This window comes from Scyliorhinus canicula, chromosome 21 (assembly GCF_902713615.1).
Source record: "Scyliorhinus canicula chromosome 21, sScyCan1.1, whole genome shotgun sequence".
In the NCBI taxonomy this organism is placed as follows: domain Eukaryota; kingdom Metazoa; phylum Chordata; class Chondrichthyes; order Carcharhiniformes; family Scyliorhinidae; genus Scyliorhinus; species Scyliorhinus canicula.
The window spans coordinates 55142939-55168417 of record NC_052166.1 but is presented as its reverse complement, the minus strand read 5'-3'; the positions used below and the strand labels follow the sequence as shown (position 1 = coordinate 55168417).

At 43.9% G+C, this 25479-nt stretch overlaps 1 protein-coding gene across 3 annotated transcripts in view; it reads left to right on the top strand.

Moving 5' to 3' along the window:
- The window catches only part of spaca9 (sperm acrosome associated 9), a 39527-nt gene extending 16730 nt beyond the window's left edge, over nt 1-22797 (top strand). The window contains exons 3-5 of one of the 3 annotated variants that reach the window (XM_038781447.1): nt 1283-1485; nt 12196-12348; nt 22639-22797. In XM_038781447.1, the coding sequence (XP_038637375.1) occupies nt 1283-1485; nt 12196-12348; nt 22639-22672 (390 nt within the window). In that variant the 3' untranslated portion in view covers nt 22673-22797. Of the gene's footprint in view, nt 1-1282; nt 1486-12195; nt 12636-22638 lie in introns of those variants that run through there. The other 2 variants (XM_038781446.1, XM_038781445.1) reach the window with 2 other exon arrangements.
- Nucleotides 22798-25479: the final 2682 nt, after the last annotated feature.

The following is a 25479-nucleotide window of genomic DNA, read 5'->3' as shown; positions in this document are numbered from 1 at the left end:
GTGTGATACTGTACATACACCCTGACTCACCCTGTAGATGTTCATCAGTGGAAAGAGGTGGAGTGTGAATGCCTCATGCCTTTTAGAGTGAGATACCATCCCTGAGTGTCCTGCCTGCTCATTGGTCATTTCCTGTTCTCTGTGTTCATTAGCTGCCTGTCTGTATATCATTATGTGCATGTTTGCATATCATGCCAGAAATCATATACCAGAGGGAAGCCACTAGCTTACTAAAAAGAATGCATACACGTCAATTTTGCAGTGGTATGATCAACATAGCTATGAATATGTAAAGAAAACACAAATGCCCCATTAACCCATCACTATATCATATTTATTTATCTTTTGTGATGACCTTTGACCCTGAAGCAGTAGAATAAGGAAAATTTTTAATTGCTTTAAAATACCTGTGGAACCTGGAAATGTTTTTAAGAATGTTTTGAGAGTTTAAAAGTTTGCATCAATAATAAAGGGATAATTGTAATTATCTTGGGTAATAATACATGCTACATGTGACTGGGCAGCACTTAACCAGGAAGCAGTACCAACAGGATGGAAGTTAAGAAAGAAATGATGCGGGCACACAGGGGAGCTGTGGACCCAAAGGAGTGCTACAATCCGAGGAGTTGCAGGTGATGAGTGCATGGATGCAGACACAAAGAGGCAGAAATGGAATTCTTGGAGAAGAGTGTAATGAATGGACATGGTCAAAACTTTTAAACCCCACCAGTCTCTGCTCTAGTGTCATCAATGATGCCATCTCTCTGAAAAACATTTAAACAAAAATTATCATGGGCTTGTCCACCTCTAACCAGCCAAGGAGCAGACTGGAGGCCTATAGCAAAGCCCGTCATCTCAGCCACAGACAATCCAATGAACAGGAACACTGCCAGGAGAAGTAGGAAAACCATTTTGAAATAGGAAATTTCACTATAAAAGCTTCACCTGTTTTATGTCATAAATTTAAAGTACCCAATTATTTCCTTTTTTCTAATTGAGGGGCAATTTTAGCATGGCCAATCCACCTACGCTGCACAGCTTTGCGTTGTGGGTGTGAGACCCACACAGACTGACCCTGGGCTGGGATCGAACCCAGGTCCTCGGTGCAGTGAGGCAGCAGTGCCAACCACTGCACCACCATGCTGCCCTGCTTTTTAATTGTTAGCTGCCTAAAATCTAGAAATAATGTGGAGACAATTCATGAATATCTACCTTATTTTATCATTGTGAACAGATACCACTAGATTAATTCCAATCTTTATTTTAACTCTTCTCCATGCAGGTTCAAAATTACCTGGACCATTACTGTAACAGTTCAACTGACAAGAGAATCTTGATCATGTTTCTGGATCTCTGCAAAGGTCTCAGTGATTTTTGCAGTCAACTCGAGGATATAAATCCCAAAGCTTGCTCACCTGATGATAGACTGGAGAAGTGCAAACTCCTTCTCAGTTGTAACAATGACATGTCCGACATCCGGGCCAAGTAAGCCTTATAAAAGTTATTGTAAAAGTAATGTTTGCATTCAATGTAGCTAGTCTAACTTCACGTTGATCCACAATTTTGCTAAAGAAAAGGTTGATTTGGTGTGATTTAGTCGGTTAAATGTTTCAATTGAAACTGAAAATCGCAAGTTACATCCTAAAACCAATTTACTAAAATGCACTTAACCTCAGATCAGTAAAGAAACAACTTGCATTTATATAGTGCCTTTCACTTTTGAAAGTTTCACTGTTACAGTGGAGGCAATGTGGCAGATACTTTGCACACAGCAAGATCCCACAAATAGTGACGGGATAATGATTAGCCAATTGTTTTAATGATCTTGGTTGAGGGTTAAATATTGACCATCACATGGAAAACTCCTCTACTCTTCTTTGAAACAGTAACAGTATCACATCCACTGGAGAGGGCAGGTAGAGAGCCTTGGATCAAAGTTTCACCAGAAAGACAGCACCTCCAATAGTGCTGGAGTTTTGAGTGAGGCTTGAACCCACAACATTCCTGATTCAGAGACAAGAATGCGGCCACTAAGACATAGCAGACTGCGTTCATGTGACTTGTAGCAGCCATCATTTTGGTTCTGCAGGAAATCCATTTTTGTAAATAGCAACAAGGATAACGGTTTGAACATACGGTGTTGGATTTCCAATGTTTGGAGCCCAATAGTAATAGCTTAATTGTGCCCAACAAAATATATACTTTGTGAATCCATTTGGCTGCTGCTCCAAACCTAAGTCCAATATTTCCATCTCCTGTTTTTGTCTTGATCCTAGAATTCCTTGTGCCTAGAATTAATAAATTAACACACAAACTGTTCGCACAATCCCTATTTCTAGGCAAATATGAACAGATATACATAAACAGAAAGCATAAAGACATCAAAGCCGAAGAGCTGTTTGCTTCTTTTCATTTAACCAAATAAACTAGATCAACAAACTATGAGGTAAATTAAAAATGCAGTTCTTTAAACGTATGCTGCATTAAAGTAAACCAAATCAAAGAGCTGTGTCTGTGTGTTGTGCTTCAGGCCGAAGTGGAACTGAGACTGGATCACATGACACATTTCCCTTGAATTGATGTCATGCTGCAATGCCTTAAAGGAATATTACAACACTTGCCACCCACAACCTTATTGTGCCTGGCTGTATTCATATCTTGCCTTTGACTGAAACTTAGCTTGTGGATGACAGCACCTGTCTCCTTGCTGAAATCTCTCCAACAGGCTACATTTCCCATCTCATTCTCCCCTGAAATTGTAGTGCTTGCATGTGCCTCTTATCTGTTCTGGTACCTTCTTTTCTTTAAAGCGCCTCATCATGCTCCATGCTTCTCGATTCTTTTTTTAAATCCTTGTTGTCCCTTATTTTCTCCTCCAAAATATCTGCCACCTTCTGCATTGAGTATCTACTCATCCTTGGTGATTTCAATTTCCATTCCAATTCCCCCAATCTTCTATCCCTTGAATTCCCTGCCTTCCTTCCCACCTGCTTCCACCTTAAATGAAATGCCAGCCTTTACCCTACATCAGCCCGTTAGCTACTGAAATCCTCACCCATTCTTTAGTCTCCTCCAGATTTGACTATTCCAATGCATCAACTCATTTCCACATCGCTTGGTAAAGCAAACGCAAATGTACTGTTAAAGCTTGACAATATCTCCATTTTTAGTTATTGCTCCAGAGAATCATACTGGTGCATATTGGAAAATATTACTTGCTAAACAAGTCCAACTACATCTTGTGATATGCAGGATCATGTTGATAATTCCTTTCAGTTAATGGAGTTATGATACTGAAGAGCACATTAAGTGAAAGCCAAAGCTTTTGAGAGCAACTAAGTCCAAGAGAAAAATGTGAGTATAGCTACTCAAAAGATAAGACAATTTTACAGATAAGTTTAAATCATGTTTTGGACAAAGCATCATTTTAAATGTTTTTATTGTCAACCTTATTTTGTGTTCTGGATATTTGACTGAGAGAAAATGGCAGACAAATGTTTATTGAGTTTTAAAAATTCATTCATGGGATGCCGGCTTCGTTAGCTAGGCCGCATTTATTGCCCATCCCTAATTGGTGGTGGTCAGCTGCCTTCTTGAACCGCTGCAGTCCATGTGGTGTAGGTACACCCAGAGGTGTTAGGGAGGGAGTTCTAGGATTTTGATTTGGTGACAGCGAATGAACAGCTGTTGCTAATGCTCTTCGGGAGGGTTTAAGCTAGTTCAGCAGGGGATTGGGAACCTGAATTGTAGCTCCAGTACACAAGACATTGAGAGTAGTGAGGTCATGAGTGAAGTTTCAAAGTTGAGGAGTGTACCGGCAGGAAGGAAGGTGGTTTAAAGTATGTCTACTTCAATGCCAGGAGTATCCGGAATAAGGTGGGTGAGCTTGCGGCATGGGTTGGTACCTGGGACTTTGATGTTGTGGCCATTTCGGAGACATGGATAGAGCAGGGAGAGGAATGGTTGTTGCAGGTGCCGGGGTTTAGATATTTCAGTAAGCTCAGGGAAGGTGGAAAGAAAGGAGGAGGGTTGGCATTGTTAGTCAAGGACAGTATTATGGTGGCTGAAAGGACGTTTGATGAGGACTCGACTACTGAGGTAGTATGGGCTGAGTTTAGAAACAGAAAAGGAGAGGTCACCCTGTTAGGGGTTTTCTATAGGCCTCCGAAAAGTTCCAGAGATGTAGAGGAAAGGATTGCAAAGATGATTCTGGATAGGAGCGAAAGTAACAGGGTAGTTGTTATGGGGGATTTTAACTTTCCAAATATTGACTGGAAACACTATAGTTTGAGTACTTTAGATGGGTCCGTTTTTGTCCAATGTGCGCAGGAGGGTTTCCTGACGCAGTATGTAGATAGGCCAACAAGAGGCAAGGCCGTATTGGATTTTGTACTGGGTAATGAACTAGGACAGGTGTTAGATTTGGAGGTAGGTGAGCACTTTGGTGATAGTGACCACAATTCGATTACGTTTACTTTAGTGATGGAAAGGGATAGGTATATACCGCAGGGCAAGAGTCATATCTGGGGGAAAGACAATTATGATGTGATGAGGCAAGACTTAGGATGCATTGCATGGAGAGGAAAACTGCAGGGGATGGGCACAATGGAAATGTGGAGCATGTTCAAGGAACAGCTACTGCGTGTCCTTGATAAGTATGTACCTGTCAGGCAGGGAGGAAGTGGTCGAGTGAGAGAACCATGGTTTACTAAAGCAGTTGAAACACTTGTCAAGAGGAAGAAGGAGGCTTATGTAATGATGAGGCGTGATGGTTCAGTTAGGGCGCTTGAGAGTTACAAGTTAGCTAGGAAGGATCTAACGAGAGAGCTAAGAAGAGCCAGGAGGGGACATGAGAAGTCTTTGGCAGGTAGGATCAAGGATAACCCAAAAGCTTTCTATCGATATGTCAGGAATAAAAGAATGACTAGGATAAGAGTAGGGCCAGTCAAGGACAGTAGTGGGAAGTTGTGCGTGGAGTCCGAGGAAATAGGAGAGGTGCTAAATGAGTATTTGTCAACAGTATTCACACAGGTAAAAGACAATGTGGTCGAGGAGAATACTGAGATACAGGCTACTAGACTAGAAGGGCTTGAGGTACATAAGGAGGTACATAAGGGAAATGTTCAGACTGGAGTCCAGTTACTGGAAAGCGATTCTGGAAAGTGTTAAAATAGATAGGTCCCCTGGGCTAGATGGGATTTATCCTGGGATTCTCTGTGAAGCTAGGGAAGAGATTGCTGAGCCTTTGGCTTTGATCTTTAAGTCATCTTTGCCTTCAGGAATAGTGCCAGAGGACTGGAGGATAGCAAATGTTGTCCCCTTGTACAAGAAGGGGAGTAGAGACAACCCCAGTAACTATAGAATAGTGAGCCTTACTTCTGTTGGGGGCAAAGTCTTGGAAAGGTTTATAAGAGATAGGATGTATAATCATCTGGAAAGGAATAATTTGATTAGAGATAGTAAACATGCTTTTGTGAAGGGTAGGTCGTGCCTCACAAACCTTATTGAGTTCTTTGTGAAGGTGACCAAACAGGTGGATGAGGGTAAAGCAGTTGATATGTATATGGATTTCAGTAAAGTGTTTGATAAGGTTCCCCATGGTAAGCTATTGCAGAAAATACGGAGGCATGGGATTCAGGGTGATTTAGCAGTTTGGATCAGAAATTGGCTAGCTGGAAGAAGACAAAGGGTGGTGGTTGATGGGAAATGTTCAGACTGGAGTCCAGTTACTAGTGGTGTACCACAAGGATCTGTTTTGGGGCCACTGCTTTTTGTCATTTTTATAAATGACCTGGAGGCGGGCGTAGAAGGATGGGTGAGTAAATTTGCAGATGATACTAAAGTTGGTGGAGCTGTGGACAGTGCAGAAGGATGTTACAAGTTACAGAGGGACATAGATAAGCTGCAGAGCTGGGCTGACAGGTGGCAAATGGAGTATAATGCAGAAAAGTGTGAGGTGATTCATTTTGGAAGGAATAACAGGAAGACAGAGTACTGGGCTAATGGTAAGATTCTTGGTAGTGTGGATGAGCAGAGAGATCTCAGTGTCCATGTACATAGATCCCTGAAAGTTGCCACCCAGGTTGAGAGGGTTGTTAAGAAGGCGTACGGTGTGTTAGGTTTTATTCGTAGAGGAATTGAGTTTCGGAGCCATGAGGACATGTTGCAGCTGTACATAACTCTGGTGCGGCCGCATTTGGAGTATTGCGCGCAGTTCTGGTCGCCTCATTATAGGAAGGATGTGGAAGCATTGGAAAGGGTGCAGAGATGATTTACCAGGATGTTGCCTGTTATGGAGGGAAGATCTTATGAGGAAAGGATGAGGGACCTGAGGCTGTTTTCGTTAGAGAGAAGAAGGTTAAGAGGTGACTTAATTGAGGCATACAAGATGATCAGAGGATTAGATAGGATGGACAGTGAGAGCCTTTTTCCTCGGATGGTGATGTCTAGCACGAGGGGACATAGCTTTAAATTGAGGGGAGATAGATATAGGACAGATGTCAGAGGTAGGTTCTTTACTCAGAGAGTAGTAAGGACGTGGAATGCCCTGCCTGCAACAGTAGTGGACTCGCCAACACTAAACACATTCAAATGGTCATTGGATAGGCATATGAACGATAAGGGAATAGTGTAGATGGTCTTTAGAGGGGTTTCACAGGTCGGCACAACATCGAGGGCCGAAGGGCCTGTACTACGCTGTAATGTTCTATGTTCCATAAGTCAGGATGGTGTGTGGCTCAGAGGGGAACTTGCAGGTGGTGACGTTCCCATGCATCTGCTGCCCTTTCCTTATAGGTGCTAGAGGTTGTGGGTTTCAAAGGAGCTGTTGAAGAAGCCTTGGTGAGTTGCTGTGGCACATCTTGTAGATGGTACATACTGCTGTAACTGGTGAAGGGAGTGAATGTCGAAGGTGCTGGATGGGACGCCAGTGAAGCGGGCTGCTTTGCCCTGGATGGTGTTGAACGTCTTGAGTGTTTTTTAGAGCTACACATCCAGGCAAGTGGAGAGTATTCCAACACAATCCTGGCTTGTGCCTTATAGATGGTGGATAGGCTTTGGTGAGCCACGAAGTGAGTTATCTGTCACAGATTTCCCAGCTTCTGTCCTGCTCTTGCAGCTACAGTATTTATGTGGCTAGTCCAGTTCAGTTTCTGGTCAATGGTAACCCCCAGGATGTTGTTTGTTCCTATTTGTTGCAACCTAAAGGATTTTGGGAAAATATTTGAGCGACATCATTGGTTCAGATTCTGCTTTACTTTAATACATTTCACTCAAAACCCATAATTGAATTGAAATATAAGCCAATCAGATGAAAAAGTAGCACAGAAGTTTGTATATAGACTTATGTGACACCTGAAGTGCGACAAGGGCTGCAATGTGATGATTTATTATACTATAGATCATGAGATGTGGAACTGACATCCTGCCTTCACAGCTCTTACAAGTGATGTTACCATTCACGCTGGTCTATAAATATATTACTTCAAACTGATGAGATTGAAGCATTGGAAAGAGGCATAATCTCCAGTTTCTGTGGAAGTGATTCATAGATGAAGGTGTTAGCTACACTGACAGCCACATGCATTGAATGTTCATTGTTATACATTTGCCAATTTATGCCAGATGACTTTTCTGCGGGAATTCTTTTATTCTGCTGTTAACACTTTGCTGGCTTCAAAGTTTGTGGTGCCATGCTTTACAACAAACTTCTAGACTTTGCAATGTTCAGCTAAAATTTCCTCAGGATGACAATTACACATCTTAGATAGTTGCTTCAAGTTAGCGTTGGAAAATGTCTTCTCATTTTCTGCTGACCTCTTCACTGCCACAGCACACGCTGTCGAATATGACAGTGAGGTGCCATTGATCTGGCAAGCAAAAGACAACTTCAGGCCACCAGAGTTTCAGCTGTCTAGCTATGATATGACCTTGATACTTGTCATGTTGGCCCACTTGGCACTACGATGTTTCTCACTTTGTCGATTCCTGCCACTTAATTTTCATGAGAAATTATAAATGCTTTTAATGTTTTGTTATTTTTTTTGCTGCTTCAGGCTGTGGTGGTGAAGAGTAAAGCTTTGCAACCATTTGAAAATGTTGTGGGGTGGGTTGGCGTTGCAGTTGGTATTTTGGTTGAGTTTGGGTGATGATGGAGGGGGCTTGGTTCAGTGAGAGGTTGGAGATTTGGGGAGAGTCCGAGCTCGGTGAAGATGGCAGACCTTAGTAAAGGAGGGAGAGCAGAAACCCTCAGTGAGGATTGTACCATGGAATGCACGTGGGTTAAATGGTCCAATTAAATGGTCCCGGGTGTTTGTGCACCTAAAGAGTTTGAAGGCGGAGGTGATTTTCCTGCAGGAGACGCATTTATGGGTGAAGGATCAGATGCAGCTAAGGAAGGGTTGGGTGGGGTAAACGCTCCATTCGGGGTTTGATTTGAAGTTGAGGGGGGGGGTCACAATTTTATTTAGCAAGAAGACGGTGTTTGCGGTGGCCAGGGAGGTGCGAGACCCGGAAAGAGGGTGGGGAGAGAGGTTTGTGATGGTGAGCGGAGCATTACTGGTGGTGCTGGTGAATGTTTATGCACTCAAAGAGGATGATGGGGACTCTATGAAGAAGTTGTTAGTTCCATCCCGGATTTGGATTCTTATCAATTGATCATGGGTGGGGACTTTAATTGTGTACTGGAGCCTAGGATGGATAGATCGAGTCCAAAATCAATGGTGAGGTCAGGGATGGTGAGGGGGTTTGGGGGTGTTCATGGGCTAGATTGGGGTGGTGGACCCTTGGCAATTTAGGCACCCAGGGAGAGGGAATATTCCCACTTGTATCAATTTTTTTGTTGTGGGTAAGGTGGTTTTGACGGGGGTTTGTGGGGGTGCAATATGCAGGAATAGTAATCTTGGATCACGCACCACACTATTTGGATATTAGCTTTAGGACAGGGCGGGCAAAAAGACTGGGGTGGAGGCTGGATTCGGCGCTTTTGCTGGATAAGGCATTTGGTGATAAGGTGGCGCTGGCGATTAAGAACTTGGTTGATTTCAGTCAAAGCGAGGAGGTCTCTGCAGCCATGTTCGAGGAAGCATTGAAGGCAATAGGTCGGGAGGGAAATTATTTTGTTTAAAGCCCACAAAGATAGGGTTGAGAGGGAGGACAGGCAGAGGTTGCTGGAAGGTTTTGTAGATGTTGGATCAGAGGCATTTGGTGGCCCCGACTAGGGAGTTGCTGGCGGAAAGGAAGAAACTGCAGGGCGGTGAAGGTGGTGGGTCAACTATGCCAGCTATGGGGGTGCAGTTTGAGTATTGAGTTACCTGCTTGCCCATCAGCTGCGATGGCAGGCAGTGGCAAGGGAAAATTCTGCAGGCAGGGAGGGAGGTGGTGATGGAACTGGAGAAAATAAATGAGCACAGGAAAACAATCATTCTCAATTGGATGTGTCATTTTCAGGTTATTACAAGGGGCATGTGCCGGATGTAGTCTCAGAGGATCAGGCGGGTTCGTGAATTGGTGGCAGCTCTCCAATAATATTAGGAGACTATTGAATGTGGTTATGAGCCCTTTGGGGTGGGGGTGGGGGGTGGGGGGGTGGAGGGGGGGGGGGGGGGGGAGAGTGCCAGAGGTGATTGCATCTATGGATGCAGAGAAGGCCTTTGACCAGGTGGAGTGGCGATACTTGTTCAAGGTCCTTAGGAGGTTTGGGTTTGGGCTGAGGGCTGTGGCATGGGTACGGCTATTGTACCCTCTATAGCGAGTGTGAGAACAAATGAGACAACTCCGGGTACTTTGGGCTGTATAAGAGGGCATGGCAGGTATTCCCACTGTCACCAACTGTTGTTTGCCTTGGTGATTGAGCCCTTGACGAATGTGCTTTGATCTTCAATGAGTGGCAGGAGGTTGTGAGGGGGAACGGGTAGAGAGCACAGGGTGTCTTTATACGCCGATGATTTATTGTTGTATGTGGCGAACCCGCTGGAAAGTATGGGGAAAATTATGGACTTGTTGGAGCATTCTGAATTTTCTTATCGACTCTAGATTTACCTAAAACTGGCACGATCCTTCCTTAAAAAGATCGAGTTCTGCTGACCAAGTTCCATCTGCCCATTCACTTCTGAATTGCTGAGTGAGGAGGTTACTGAGACTTTCCTTGTTAGTGGGAAGCACCCCAAACAGATGCCATTTAGTGGGAATAAGCCCAAACAGGCGCCATTTTCCATCGACATATCTTTTTGAGTTATCTTCTTTCTGAGGCAGGAGGATCAGAAATGCTCCCCTGGGCCCCAGTGAGCGTTTAAGCCCCCCTCCCCCCCCCCTGCTTTTACCCTCAAACTCCTCATTTCCTCCAACAAGACTCACCTGAAAGCCATCCATGTCCCCCCACTTAACAATGTTACCCACATTCAGTATGAGCAGCAGCCTTCTGTTATTTCAAATTCTGCTCCCTGCAGAAAACTTTTGTTGAGGTTTTATTAAAGCTAGTGCTTGAATCATGCACAATTATTAAACAAGGCAGTAAAAGTAGCTTTAACATCAGTGGAAAGTGTAAATGAATAACTCACATTTTGAAGTAATGCCTAAACTTCATGTGCATACTGCCTGCCAATAGCTACTGGAACATCTTGCCCCTATTAAACACACACATCTGAAATAAATAAAATTTACTAACGTGAGATTTGAATCTTGTTCCTTCACTCAACATAGGAACAGCTCTAAAGAGTGGCAGGTGTGAGATATGACTTCATGCTATTTGCAATTGAAGTGTTCCATAATAACCTTCAATCTTTCTATAAGCTTATTGCATTTTGTCAATGTATGGTGTTCTTCCAAGTCATGTGAAATGTGGAGGTGGCAAGCTATGTGGCGATGAGAGCTGATTAGAGAGACCCAGGAATCCAGTTTCAAAACCTTTGAAATGTCAGCAATGAATTCTACGTTTAGAAAAGTTGTTGATCTGATACCCCCCCCCCCCCCCCCAATCTCCCCTCGCCCTTTCCACACACCTCCCAATAAATGCACCATTTTCCAAACCGGGACACAAAGAATGCGAATGGACCTTATTTTAAAATCTCCTGGGCCATCTTCTTACCAAAGCTGTGGACATCTAATCCCCGCTTATTAAAGGCAAATTGCTTCTCGATGAACTTGCAGTAATAGCACCACTATCGTTAATCCTCTTGTGCGAGCTTCATCGCACATTAAGGGCACAGAGCTCAGTGACAGTTGCTGTCTGTATTGTCAACCATGGTAGACAGGAAATCCAACTAAAAACAGAATAAAACACCCACATAAAAATTGAAATGGTATATATTATAAATAATAACAGTCAAGAAACCTCTCAAAATGGTGTGCAACCATCAAGCTATAACATTAGTTCACAGCAACGATGGTTATTTGACTTTTCATTTGTATGAGCATGAAATGTCAGTAGCCCGTGCACCATACAGAGAAAAAGATGATTGCCTTACAATTGAATGATGCTTGGCAGAACATCTTTAATGTCACATTAATAGTCAGCTTTCCCATGGCTTATTATTATATATCCAATTATTTTAGTGAGCGGTCACTGACAATTTCCTCCCACGCGAATTTACCTTCTATGCTGTCACCTAAAAATCACTTTGTTCAACACCCCGACCGATAGAGGTTTTGCTGTTATTGCAGATCAGGTTTGACATGAGGAAAATAAAGCTCTCGATCCAATTAATTTCATAGGTCCGTCATTTTCATTACAATGGGAGGAATATGAACATTGTGGGCAAGCATGAACGTATGGGTTTACATGAATACGATATGGTTACAAGAATGGTTACAGTAGGGTTACCTCTTTATTTGTGACACGGGGCATTGGTTCAGTGGGTGCCAGTAGTGATTCCATATCTGACCAACTCCACAATTAACTGGTGCAAAATTAGAAACTGTAACTGATTCATATTGGCCTGAATCCAATTCCAACCTATAATCGGTTTGATGCCCATTTAAGGTCAAGGTTATTCTCAAACCCTGTGAAAGAAAAGCAGCATTGAATTTACAAGGTAACCTTGTGCCCAATTCTCTTTTCAGTTCCTCTGCAGAGCAGGCAGGGGTCACAGCTCCTAATTCGGGGTAAAGATTATATATAGTAATGGAAATCTCAGGCTAACTCTGTGGCGGTAAATGTGGTGGGAAGTTTTTTTTTAGTGCTATCTTATTTTGATGCAGATATCCACATGATGAGGTGAACCACCTGAGCTGTGATGAATCAAAGCATCACTACGGTGCGGTGATCAGCATCTTGCCAGTTTCTCTAGATTTGTTAAGGGAAGGGATTGGAGTCATTGAATCAGCCCAGTACGAAGCTGCAAGAAATAACAGGTATGCTGAATGCATGAACAAAAAGGAATCACCAGAGATCAAAGACATCAGCATTCAAACTGTTCCAATTCAGAGGAAAGATTGTGAAAACAAATACGTGAAATGGAAAGCTTCCATCCAACAGAAAAATAAATTGTTAAAGTCCAAATCACCATGGATACCACCTGGTAAAACCAATGGTCTTTGAACCCTTGCAATGCACAAACGTCCCACTCAGCGCCACCATTAGAGCCATCATTCGAGCTGATAACATTTTAGTCACCTTCAGTAATAGTTGTTAAATAGTTGTAGCCCTTCCATCCTGGAGTGCATTCGAAATAAACTGAACAAGTTGTTACTGGATTTCTGCACAGCACATTTTCCATTTTTTGTTTTAAAAAGTGGTTTATTTTTTAATATAGCTTTTCTCTTTCTTTTGTCACTAACAAAAATAAAGGCTTAGATTTCCTCAGAACCCCCTAAAACTCCTAATAAAAAGGCAATGGCGTAGTGGTATTGTCTCTAGTGGTATTGGACTAGTAATCTCGAGACCCAGGGTAATGTGCCAGGGACCTTGGTTTGAATTCCATCACAGCAGTTGATGAAATTTGAATTCAATAACAATCTGGAATTAAAAGTCTAATGATGACATTGAAGCCACTGTCAATTGTTGTAAAAACCCATCTGGTTCACTAATGCCCTTTAGGGAAGGAAATCTGCCGTCCTTACCTGGCCTACATGTGACTCCAGATCCACAGTAATGTTGTTGACTCTTAAATGTCCTGAGGGATGGGAAATAAATGCTGGTCCAGCCAGCAACGCCCACATCCCATATTTTAAAATATTAAAAAAAAACATTTTGCAAACCAATTTAATGTGTAGTCACCATTGTAATGTAGGAAATGTATCCGCCAATTTGCAACACAGCTCATGTGATAATGACTAGGTTCTTTTTTTAGTGACGTTGGTTGAGTGATAAATATTAGCTAGGACACCACTGATCTTTCATGTTCAATCCAACTGGCGGGCAGGGTCTTGGTTTGATATCTGAAAGACAGCACCTTTAACCATGCAGGATGCCCAAAGCACCACAGTGAAATGTCTGCCTAGATTGTTATGCTTCAAAGCCTAGAATGGGACTTGAAGTGGGAACCTTCTGACTTGGGTGTAAGAGTGCGCTCACAGAGCCCCAGCTGAAAGCTAGTTCCAACAGTTCAAAGATGTGCAGGTTAGGTGGTTTGGCCATGCTACATTTCCCCTTAAAATCCAGGGATATGCAGGTTAGGTTATGGGATTGAGGGATGGGGCAGGGTGGACACTCATAAATGGGCAGAGTGCTCATTCAAAGGTTTGGTGCAGACCCAATGGGCCAAATGGCCTCCATCTGCACTGTAGGGATTCTATGACTTCATTGCCTTAGTGGCCAGATATAGTTTATGTTGAAGTATACAGATCAAGCAGATCTTTAATCCTTGAACTCTGCTCATTTAGGATACTGATGATGGACTAATTGGCCTCAGACACAATAGGCTTGGTAAAAGAAACACTAGCCAGTGTCCCTGCTTCCATTCGCTATCCAGTGAGTCTTAGTAAAAAGGATTTATCGGTGCACCTTGGGTGAGGTCAGGATTGAGCTCTCCTGTGCTGATCCCTATGTTTGAATAGCTTACAAACTCCAGAAAACTGGAAAACTTTCCTCACTTCCAGGAAAGGTTAGAAGGATACTAGGACTAAACTGTGGTTTAGAGACTTGCTAATAATACACAATTTTGTGACTAAAACATTATTGGTTTCTCCTCCATTCTAATCCAATCAAAATAATTGAACACATTTCCCCTTTTTTCCCCAAACTGTATTGAATTCTTTCAGTTCAACCGAGTGGTCCAGAATATGAGCAAATTACATGATTAGCTAACAAGGTACAACTTAGATTGAGTGAGGCCAAACGCTTCTCTCCTTGAAGGTAGTCTGCTTTGTGCCTTACAAGAGAACTAATGAAATGATATTCAACCATCGGTTGGGTTCTAATCTGCCTGGCTGGAGAGTTAGTGCTAAACCCCCTGCAAAATATGTTGCTTAAAAGTAATGTTTGTGTGTTTATTATATATAATATTAGAGTTTAATTAGTTCATTAGTAAATTGAAAGAAGATTGTTTCTGGAATAAAATAAATGTCACTAAAAGCATCATTTAGCTTTGTTCAAGTGTATCAGTGTATTACTGTGGACATTGCAAGAAAATGAAAATTCTACAGAGTAGAAGTGCAAATAGAGTTAAAGTAGCATGTCAGAAATGATCAATGTGTATTGTGTGTTGCTTCTTTGACAAGGTGGGTCTAACTGTAAAGCCTGTTAGGTGGGAAATGAAAATGTTTGGTCAGTTTGATTGTGTGTATAGGTTAATGTGTATTATTGCAGCAGAGTTTTATTTTGCATCTTATCAGCTTTAACACAAATACTTCATGAAAATAGTGGAGTCTGCCTTAAGCTTTAAAAGTAGAATTCCCAGTCTGAGTCAGAGTGTGCAGGGTTCAAATCCCAGCCTAGACCATTAGTGGAGGCCAGAGTTCTACCTCTGAATTCTAGGTTGATGTCCAATGGGATAGTATCTACTTGATGGGGAAGACAAATCCTCCCATCCACTCCTCCTCTTCAACATATGGGCTGTGGAAGCCATAAAACTCTCTTATAGAACCAGCCACGCAATTGCTGGTATAAAATGCCAATAGATTGCCAATCAACCCTTGAAGCCCAACACAATCCCACACCACACGACAAGGGAAGAACATGAAGATGAGAAAACAACAATGCAGAAAAAGCGAGATGTGGGCCGGGATTCTCCCCTACCCGGCGGGGCGGGGGGTCCCGGTGTGTTGGAGTGGCGTGAACCACTCCGGCGTCGGACTGCCCCAAAGGTGCGGAAGTCTCCACACCTTTAGGGGCCAAGCCCTCACATTGAGAGGCTAGGCCCACGCCAGAGTGGTTCCCACTCCGCCGGCTGGCGTGAATGGCCTTTGGCACCACGCCAGCCGGGGCCATAAGACCATAAGACCATAAGACATAGGAGTGGAAGTAAGGCCATTCGGCCCATCGAGTCCACTCCGCCATTCAATCATGGCTGATGGGCATTTCAACTCCACCTCCCAGCATTCTCCCCATAGCCCTTAATTCCTCGCGACATCAAGAATTTATCTATCTCTGCCTTGTAAGGACTTCGCCAGCCGGCGTAAGTCCGCGCATGCGCCAGAGCGTCAGTGGCTGCTGACGTCATACCGGCGCATGCGCAGGGGAGGGGGTCTCTTCCGCCTCCTCCATGGTGAAGACCATGGCGAAGGCGGAAGAAAAAGAGTGCCCCCACGGCACAGGCCCGTCCGCCGATCGGTGAGCCCCGATCGCAGGCCAGGCCACTGTGGGGGTACCCTTCGTGGTCAGATCGCCCCGTGCCCTCCCCAAGGACCCCACCGGTTAGACAGGTGGTTTAATCCACGCCGGCGGGAGAGGCTAGTCAGCGGTGGGACTTCGGCCCATCGCGGGCTCCAACCGGCGGAGAATTCAGGACACGGCGGGGGCGGGATTGACGCCAGCCCCGGGCGATTCTCCGACCGGGCGGGGGGTCGGAGAATCCCACCAATGGTCATTAGCCCTTATACATCTCATTTTAAGGAGAAAATTTACAAAAAGATAAAAGAGTGTGATAATTTGAGCATGAAGTAAAATGCCTTCTCAGTGAAGTTGAATAGTTTCTAGCGAAATATTCCTTAATCTGAAATGTATTAGTTCTGTCACACTTTTTACTTGCACTTTTGCTGCTGTGGTCAAATTTTCCAACTTAAGTCAAGGTTCCCCATCAGAACGAAGCCACAATCAGTTCTGCATCTTACCTCGAGCAGGAAATGAGGCACAAAAGCAGAATTACTGCAGGTGATGGAAATCTGAAATAAAGACTGTTGGAAAATACTTGACAATTAGGATACATACATAAAGAAAGAAACCAAGTTAATGATTCAATATTGGGTAGGATTCGCCGGCTGTTCGTTGGTGTCGGGATTCTCTGGTCCCCAGTGGGTTTCCCGGTGGTGTGGGGTGGCTTTAATGGGAAAACCCATTGACAAGCGGTGAGAGTATACGATCCCTCTGCCAGTGAATGGCACGGCCAAATTCTCCGTCGTCGCTAGAAGCGGTAGAAGGGCAGACTCATAATGGAGAGTCCCGCCCATTAACTCTGTTTCTCTCTCTGCAGGAAATGAGGCATATTGTCACTATTAGTGATCAGGCAGCAATTAAATTGCAGAGCTGATTGGAAACTGGAATTAATGTCACTGAAAGTGTTATGCACTTAAGTAATATTACCTGCTGGCGGAACATCACGTGATCTATAGTGACATCACTGGAATGTTTGTGTGGGCTTTCAGTTCACCTCTTGCCCTGTAGAGACAACATCGCTTGATAAACCCTGCACCATAGGGGGATTCTCTGATCCTGAGGCTGATCCTGAGGCTAAGTTTTGACGCCATCGTAAACACCATCGCGTTTCTCGATGGCGTCAACATGCCCTCAGGAGCAGCGATTCTGACCTCTACAGGGGGCCAGCACGGCACTGGAGCGACCCACGCCGATCCAGCTGCCGATCCAGGCGTCAGATGGGTACCGTGGGTCTGTGTATGTGCAGTGGGATCGGAACGAGATTGCGCATATGCATGGTGGCTCCCTTCTCTGCACCTGCCCCGACACAACATGGCATAGGGCTACAGGGGCCGGCGTGGAACAAAAGAGGCCCCCAGCCTGAGAGGCTGGCCCGCCGTTCGGTAGGCCCTGATCGCAGGCTAGGCCACAGCGGAGGCCTCCCCCGGTGTCGGACCCCCCCCCCCTCCCACCCCCACCAGGCCATCCCCAGATAGATGCACGCTGAGATCCCGCTGGGTAAGACCACACGTGGATGGCGCCGGCGGGATTCGGATTTTTTTATGGCCGCTCGGCCCATCCCGGGCGGAGAATCACCGGCAGCCGCCGACCGGAGGCGCGCTAACCGTGCCGGTGCCAATATTGCCGATTCTCTGCTCTCTGGAGAATCGGCGGACCGGCGGCGTCACGCAATTCGCGCCCGTCCCGGCGATTCTCTGGCCCAGCCTGGCTGAGAGAATCCCGCCCATGTTTTAATAACTTAGTACTTGGCACCTCTACTTATTTTTATCTAAGCGGCTAACAACAAAAATATAACAGAAGAGAAAACTGGCGATGAGAATTGAGGCCATAAAGAACCATCAACAAGGATTTGGGGCCAGAGAAAACCATTGAGAATTCTGGCTGTAAACAATCATCCATGTGTTTGTGACAAGAAAAGCCGTTTCAGACATTGGGAAGCCGTCAATGATTCAACTGATCGATCGCAACCAGTCTCTAGTCAAATAAGAGTTCAGGAAACAAATTGGGATACAATTGTTAGTAACTAGCACATACCTGAAGCAAGTAAATTGTGTTTCAGCCGTACCTTCTGTTTGTAGTAGGTAGAAGTTGCGGAGAACGCACACATGGCACTGTAAATGGGCTGCGGGAACGGGAACCTAGAAGGCTGCTGACTCTGCAACCTGCTGCTCAGTAACTGATAGTCCAGGCAAGGGAAGAACTAATTTGCTTGTAGGCTAGGACATTGCTTGCTTCGCAAAAGACTGAAAAAGTACATATCACAGAACCGGAATCGGAAAAATGGTGGGAAAAAGTGGCGCCATGGTCACGTTTGAAGAGAATTATGAGACATAGAATTCTGATGAAGAAAAGTTTCAATTGTATCTTTTAGCAAATCAGGCACCAGAAAACCTGCAGGGCACAGCTTTCCAGAGCTAGCTTGGGAGAAACATTTATGTTGCTACTAAGTCTGGTCCACCTAGCTAAACCAGGAGAAAAGACCTATAAAGAGTTGAAATGAAATGAAAATGAAAAATGAAATGAAAATCGCTTATTGTCACGAGTAGGCTTCAATGAAGTTACTGTGAAAAGCCCCTAGTCGCCACATTCCGGCGCCTGTCCGGGGAAGCTGGTACGGGAATTGAACCGTGCTGCTGGCCTGCCTTGGTCTGCTTTAAAAGCCAGTGATTTAGCCCAGTGTGCTAAACCAGCCCCTTAATTATTGACAATCTCGGAAGGACATTTCTCTCCCTGTCTGAAAGATTTTGCTTCCATTGCCATGGTCAAGCGGAAGCATTTTCCAATTCGTAGCAACACTACCTAAATTACCAAAGTACTGTGAATTTGGTCCAATACTAGATGATGCACTTTGAGACAGATCGGTTTACGGACTCGGAAATTAAGCCATCCAAAGGAAACTGTTACTGAAGATGCATTCACCCTGAAATCCACTGTGAAAATCGCCAATTCCAAGGAACTTCTAGCGAAAAAGGCATCATTGATTGGAGTCCGAGCAAAAGTTCATAGGATGGAAGCAGCTGAAAGCTGTCTTCAAAAAATCTACTTTGTCATTGCTGTACTCAAGTGAAACATTCAGCAGGAGAATTTTGGACTAAGGAGAATAAATGCGAACGTTGTGGTAAAGTAGGCCATATTGCAATGGTATGTTGGTCACGTCAACCTTCATCATCAGTATCAATTTCTTCTTGAACGTTTACATCAAGAGTTTGAAGATTACATAAAGGGGATTGGTATTCTCCATATCAAATCTGCTTCGTATCATCCTGTAACAAATTGGCTGACCGAGCGATTTGTGCAGTCACTGAACTATGCAGTTAAGGCATCGAAAGATCAAGGTTCTTTATCAAGACACGGTAAACTTTCTAATGTCGTACAGAAATTCCACACATGCTACAACGCAGAGTTCACCAGTGATGCTACTCTTAAGAGGAAATTGAGACCTCAGTTAGACCTCTTGATACCACCTGATACTTCGAGATTGTCAAACCACAACAAAACACAAATTGCTAGGAGAGAGCAAAACTCAAAGAGTAGAGTGTTCAACCGAGGAGAACGGGTATTAGTTAGGAGCTATACGTCGAGTGAAAAATGGACACCAGCCATCATCCTAGCAAAGACACGTCCGATATCTTACACAGTTCAGAAGGATGTTGAAAGAGTTTGGCAACGTCCTATTGACCAATTACTAGCTTCACGAACTGAATGGACTGAGCCTTCGTATTGAAACATATGGACAGTGATGTGTCAGAACTGAGATCTGCTACAGAGGAAATTACAGAAGCTGTCACTGCAGAATCTTCAGTACCAACTGAGACAGATATCGAGGTAGTTTCTCAAGAAGTACCACCAGCAGATGAACAGGGAGAGACTTCCGTAATCTTGAAGAGCCACATTCCTGAACATTGAATATCACCTAAAAAACACAGACGTTCTCCAAAGGGTACTAATGTATATGGGCGTGATTGAAACAAATGGGAACTAGAACGCGCGCATTTAGCCTCATGCTTCCCAGTGCCCGCTGAGAAACACAACGCTATCTAACGTGACTCAGGTTAGATACGGGGCCTCAGCGGGAAACATGCGGCTGAGGCTGCACTTAGTCCCGTTCCCTGCACTGAGGAGCTTTGCTCACCGAAATGGCGTCCCGAACTCTCGAGCCCCCGACCCGATCCCCAAAAACCTTCCAAGCTTCAACCCACATGGTTGGGTGATCCCCACACCCAGCCTAATCCCTGCCGTACAAACAATGCCAGTTGGCACTGCCAACCTGGCACCCTGGCAGTGACCCAACCAGCTGGCAGTGCCACCTGAGCACCTTGCCAATGCCAGGGTGCCACCCTGCCCAGAAGGAAAGCACCTGGGGATCTCCACTCGCCTTGGAGACCCCCACAAGTGCCGTTATTTAGTTGGGTCTGTTAAGAAAGCACTAAAGGTTTAAAGGGGAACTGGTGTTATGTATTCAAGCAATACTGCCTGCTGGTGGAAGGTCACATGATCTGTACTGACGTTGATGGAGTCTTTGTGTGGGCTTTCAGTTCAACGTCTTATTCTGTTGAAGTGACAGAGCCTCCACTACTGAATGCAATTAAACTCTTACCCATTTTGTTCTGCCTTCAAGACCATGGATGTAATCTGAAAATAGAGATCCAGTCATAGAAAAGTACAACAGCAGCCAAGCAGATGGTCAGGTGTTATGTTATACAATAATTCTTGGAAATATCTGTCTATTAGTTCCACTTGTTTTGAAGCCAACATGATAGTCATATCTCCATAGATGGGCCTAGGCCACTTGGAGCCAAAGAATTCTCAGAGCAGCACACCACATTCCCAGAGACTGAAGCAAAATATTTCCAAGCCGACTTCAACAGGCATCAGCCCGAACTCTGGGAAGCTCTCAATATTTAGCAGTGATGATTCACCAAGATGTGATGAGCACTCACCCATCACTGATGATGCACGAAGATAAAGGGTTTGGTGCAAGGTCAGAGGCACTACAGGATTGAGGCACCAATTGAGGGGTGGGAATTATGGAACTCAATGAGGCATTCCTCAAAGTTGGGGCCAAACCAGGGAACTCCAGTGCCAGACAACACTGTGTAACTGTAAAGAGATAAAGAACCATCCCCACCACGTCCCAAGTACGGTGTGTTGGACGTCGACCAAAAATTACTGCAATTATCAAATCATTGGTGATTTGGAGATTTTGAAATGTGGGGGCATTTATTCGAAATACAAAAAAATAACACTCCAAACACTATTCTAGCTGAAGGTCATGGGAAAATGTTCCAATCCAATAGTTTTCAGGATTTGTGGAGACTCAGCAATCTGGCCTCAGCTGGAACATTACCATCCAGGGGACCTGAAAGCTCATCCTCAGGAACCATCAGGATCATGTGTTGGGCCTCATGTCAGAAATTTGACCTTGATGCAGGAGACCTTGAATCAAATGCCTACATAAAGCCCATGAAATGATATTGAGCCCTTTATGAGGATTATTTGGGGATCTATGTATCCTGGTGCACCATCCCAACATCAGACCACATTTCTACACTTAAATATGGCAATTTCTAACAGTAATCTGTGTCCCAGAAGATAACCAAATTTAAAACTAAGTGTGGACTCCTTGCGATACTCATGATATTGTTCACTTTTGTATTGATTATTTTTCTCCAATGTTGCTCATGAAATAAATGAAAAATGAAATGAAAATTGCTTATTGTCACAAGTAGGCTTCAAATGAAGTTACTGTGAAAAGCCCCCAGTCGCCACATTCCGCCGCCTTTTTGGAGAGGCTGGTACGGGAATTGAACCGTGCTGCTGGCCTGTCTTGGTCTGCTTTCATAGCCAGCGATTTAACCCTGTGCTAAACCAGACCCAAAAATTAGCCCTCTGCTAAACCAGCCCCACATTCCTGTAGGAATGTGTGTAATTTGTTTTATAATATAGCCAAACAAACTTAATCTCTTTTAAATAGAAAACATTAAAATGACTTGAGATTAAATTAGCATTCATTTCGTTATTTTTGTCTAAATTGTTACTGTAATGATATGTATATAGTCAATATAGTGATGGGTTAATAATTGCATCTATGCGTAAATCAAACACTAGAGGGCGTTACTAATTCACTGTATATAAGACAGCCTCTCTAGGAATGCTGAAGGGAAGCTTCAGCTTCTCTGAGAGAGCAAAGCGAAAGTTGAATAGAGATTATATAGCACGAGGTCAAGTCATAATGTAGTTTAGTAGCTGGATAGAATATTGAATACTGTAGTACAGATTCAATATCAATTGTTTATCATCTATAACTCAGTAGAGTGTGCGGACTTCATTTAATTAGTAGTGTAATAATAAATTAGTTTTGATTCAATCTTTTGATTGGTATATTCTTTGTCAACACTACATCAGGCGATCCTGGAGGAAAAGGCAAAGAATGCAACATATTACCAGTCGTGCTAACATAACAGTTACTACCCTTTTAGACACAACATTTTATATTTAAGCATCCTGGATTGGCAAAATAAATTTCTTGCTGGAAATCATAAATATGTGAGAGGTCTGGTTAATCCTCCAGACATTCGTCCAAAGTAATGGAGGATGGGTTCAACTCATTATCTAGTGGCATCAGGGACAGTGGTTAATAGGTATAAAAAGGATGGCACAGCATCAAAGAAAGTGTCAGTCAACATATCTGTAGTAAAAGATGAGTTCTCACTTGTATTTAGCTTCTTTTAATTCTTTTCCCAGAAAGATATTTGGATAAATTCAGAAAATATATCAATGTAGTCCTTCATCTGCATCACATTGATTAAATGTTGATTCCATGGACAGTGATAGATGTGTAGTAGACGCTGTACAAAATCTTAACCTAAAGCTCCTTCACTCTGTTACAGATGTGAAATGCAAAGAGCTGCATTTTCTAAATGATGGGCGCTCCAATTTCCATTCCCAGAAATCTGAATGTCACCATCTCTTCCATTGTCACTTCAAGGAAAGTGTTACAGGAATTTTCCTAGTTTTGTTTTGTAACCCTAATAAACATGTAAAAGGCAGCAGTGTATGTCTTATTTTATAAATTGTTATTGCTATGATATCTGATACAGAACTAACGTACTAAAATTTGGATAGATCATAGTCTGTACATGAATAACGTAGATCTTGAAATTGTGAGGTGCGATTAGTAACAAACATATTAGTTAACGCTTTGGTATAAATTCTCAAGACCACAATTTTAACAAAACTGGTAACTCATGAAGGGTTTTTCTTTAAAATAGTGGACAGGCAATTTTAGATGGAGGCATGTTTGTTACTAATACCTTACAGCACTATGGATTTCCCTTTGAACCATGCATCCAAAGGTTCTCAACCCTTTTTGTATCCTACTCTTTTAAGAAGTCGCTATCCATTGCTGTTGACAGAACTTTCGTGTTCAACAATGAATATTCTGGGAACATCTGAGACAACATGATATTCTGACAATTTGAAGTGATGTTTTTTTATCTTCTCTCTATAGTGCTAAAATTCAACTTGCTCTGCATTGTGAAGTGTTGTGTTCCCAAATTAACACTCAAATCTTAATTTAAATGCTACTGCATCATGCACTTCTGTTGCATTATTCCTGAAATGCCAGTTGGCAGAGACCAAAAATTGACTCTTAACTTAAAAGAATCAAAAAGACCATCCAGATGCAATTATTTAAGCAAAATTTACATGGAGAATTTTCTTTGGACGGCTGCCACTGTTGGTTCCACGGCTTCCATTAGTTGGCATGTTCAGCTGTCTCTTGTCTCTCTCACTCATACACACATATGGGAGGCTGTTGTTTGTTAAGTAGCTTTCTATTTTGTTTGTACATTGTATCAGAGCTGTGACATATCTGACTCTTTAATAAAATGGTTTGAAGTGCCACATAATGTTCCTCGTATTCTCTGGTAATTTTTCTATTGTTTTGTTACAGTCACTAGCTTTATGATAGAATCATATAATTTACAGTGAAGAAGGAGGCCCTTCAGCCCATCAAGTCTGCATCAGCCTTTGAAAGAGCACCCCTCTTAAGTCCACACCTCCACCCTATTCCCATAACCCAAACTAACCTTTTTGGACACTCAGGGCAATTTAGCACGGCCAATCGAACCCTTTTGGACACTCGGGGCAATTCAGCATGGCCAATCCACCTAACCTGCACATCTTTGGATGTTTGCAACTGGATTTTCCAATCCAGTGCTCCATCATTGTAGTTATAACTTTAAAAAATCTTCAAATTCCCTGTTGTCCTTTTAAACAGGGATGGGCACTCTTGCATTTGAATATTGGTGCTCCTAATCATTTGCAAGAATGAAACGCAGCACCTTTTCACACAAGAAGGTGGTGGAAATTTAGAGCTTCCTTCCCCAAAAGGCTGTGGGTGGTAGAACAATGAGATTTTCCCAAGGCTGATGTATTTCTGTGGGGTGAGGTTTATTTTTAATTCATTCACAAGGTGTGATTCTCTCAGCCCGGGGCCGCCCCGACGCCGGCACGCGATTCTCCGCAGAGCACAGTTGGCGCGGCGCCGGTCACGGGCCACTCTATGCGGCCGGCCCGCCGATTCTCGGGCCGGGATGGGCCGGGCGGGCGTTGTGGAAACGCCGAGTTCTGCCGGCGTTGTTCTAACCGGCTCTCAGCCGGTGGGAACTCAGCATTGAAAGGTCGGGTGGCGGCCTGTTTGGGGGTGGGGGGGGGGGGGGGGTCCGAACCTGGGGGGGGGGGGCCTCTGATGTGGCCTGGCCCGTGATCGGGACCCACCGATCGGCGGGCCGGCCTCTCTGTCTCCCGCCCTCCTTTCTTCTGTACCGGTGCCTGTACTCCTGCGGCATGTTAGGTCGGGGCAGGCGCGGACAAGGGAGACACCGCACATGCGGGAAATCGCGCCGGACCCACTGCGCATGCGCGCATCCCCCAATCCACGGCCGGATCAGCAGCTGGAGCGCCGTGCGCCGTGCTGGCCCCCTGTAGGGGCCAGAATTGCTGATCCTGGGGCCGTGTTGACGCTGTCGAGAAATGTAACGGCGTTTCCGACGGCGTCAACACTTAGCCTCAGGATCAGAGAATCCAGCCGAGGATATAGGTGTCTTGGCAAGGTTGTCATTCATTGCCCATCCCTTCTTGAATAAAACCGTGTGGCTTTGTAGGCCATTTGAGACAGCTGTTAAGTGTGAACCGTGTTTCTGTATTTCTGTGGCTCTGATGTCACAGTTGTCCAGACCAGGTAAGGATATCAGTGAATGAGAAGGGTTTTACAACAACCTCATTGCTACATGGTCACCATTGCTGGTGACGATTAGTAGCATCATAACTATTGATGCTATTTCTTTTATTACAGATTTTTTTTAGTAAACTGAATTTAAATGATTCAACTGACATAAGTCACCTGATTAATAGTCCAGGACTCTGGATTATTAGTCCAGTCACATAACCATGACATTACCCCACCCAAGGGATATGTAGCAACGGGTGAGTAAATAAAATCGAGGTACAGAGCAGCCATAGTTAACTCATTGAATGTGGAAGCAGGCTAGATGGGCTGAAAGGCTACTTTTGTTTCTAATGTTCCAAGAATTCCTGAGGAATTCCCAAAATATATAATAGCCATGTGTACCAGAAATGGGTTAGGGTGTTCTCAGAATCTATGGATGAGCTAGCCGATCCCAAAATTCAAGAAAAAGTAAGAAGCAGAGTCCCTTACACAAGCAATC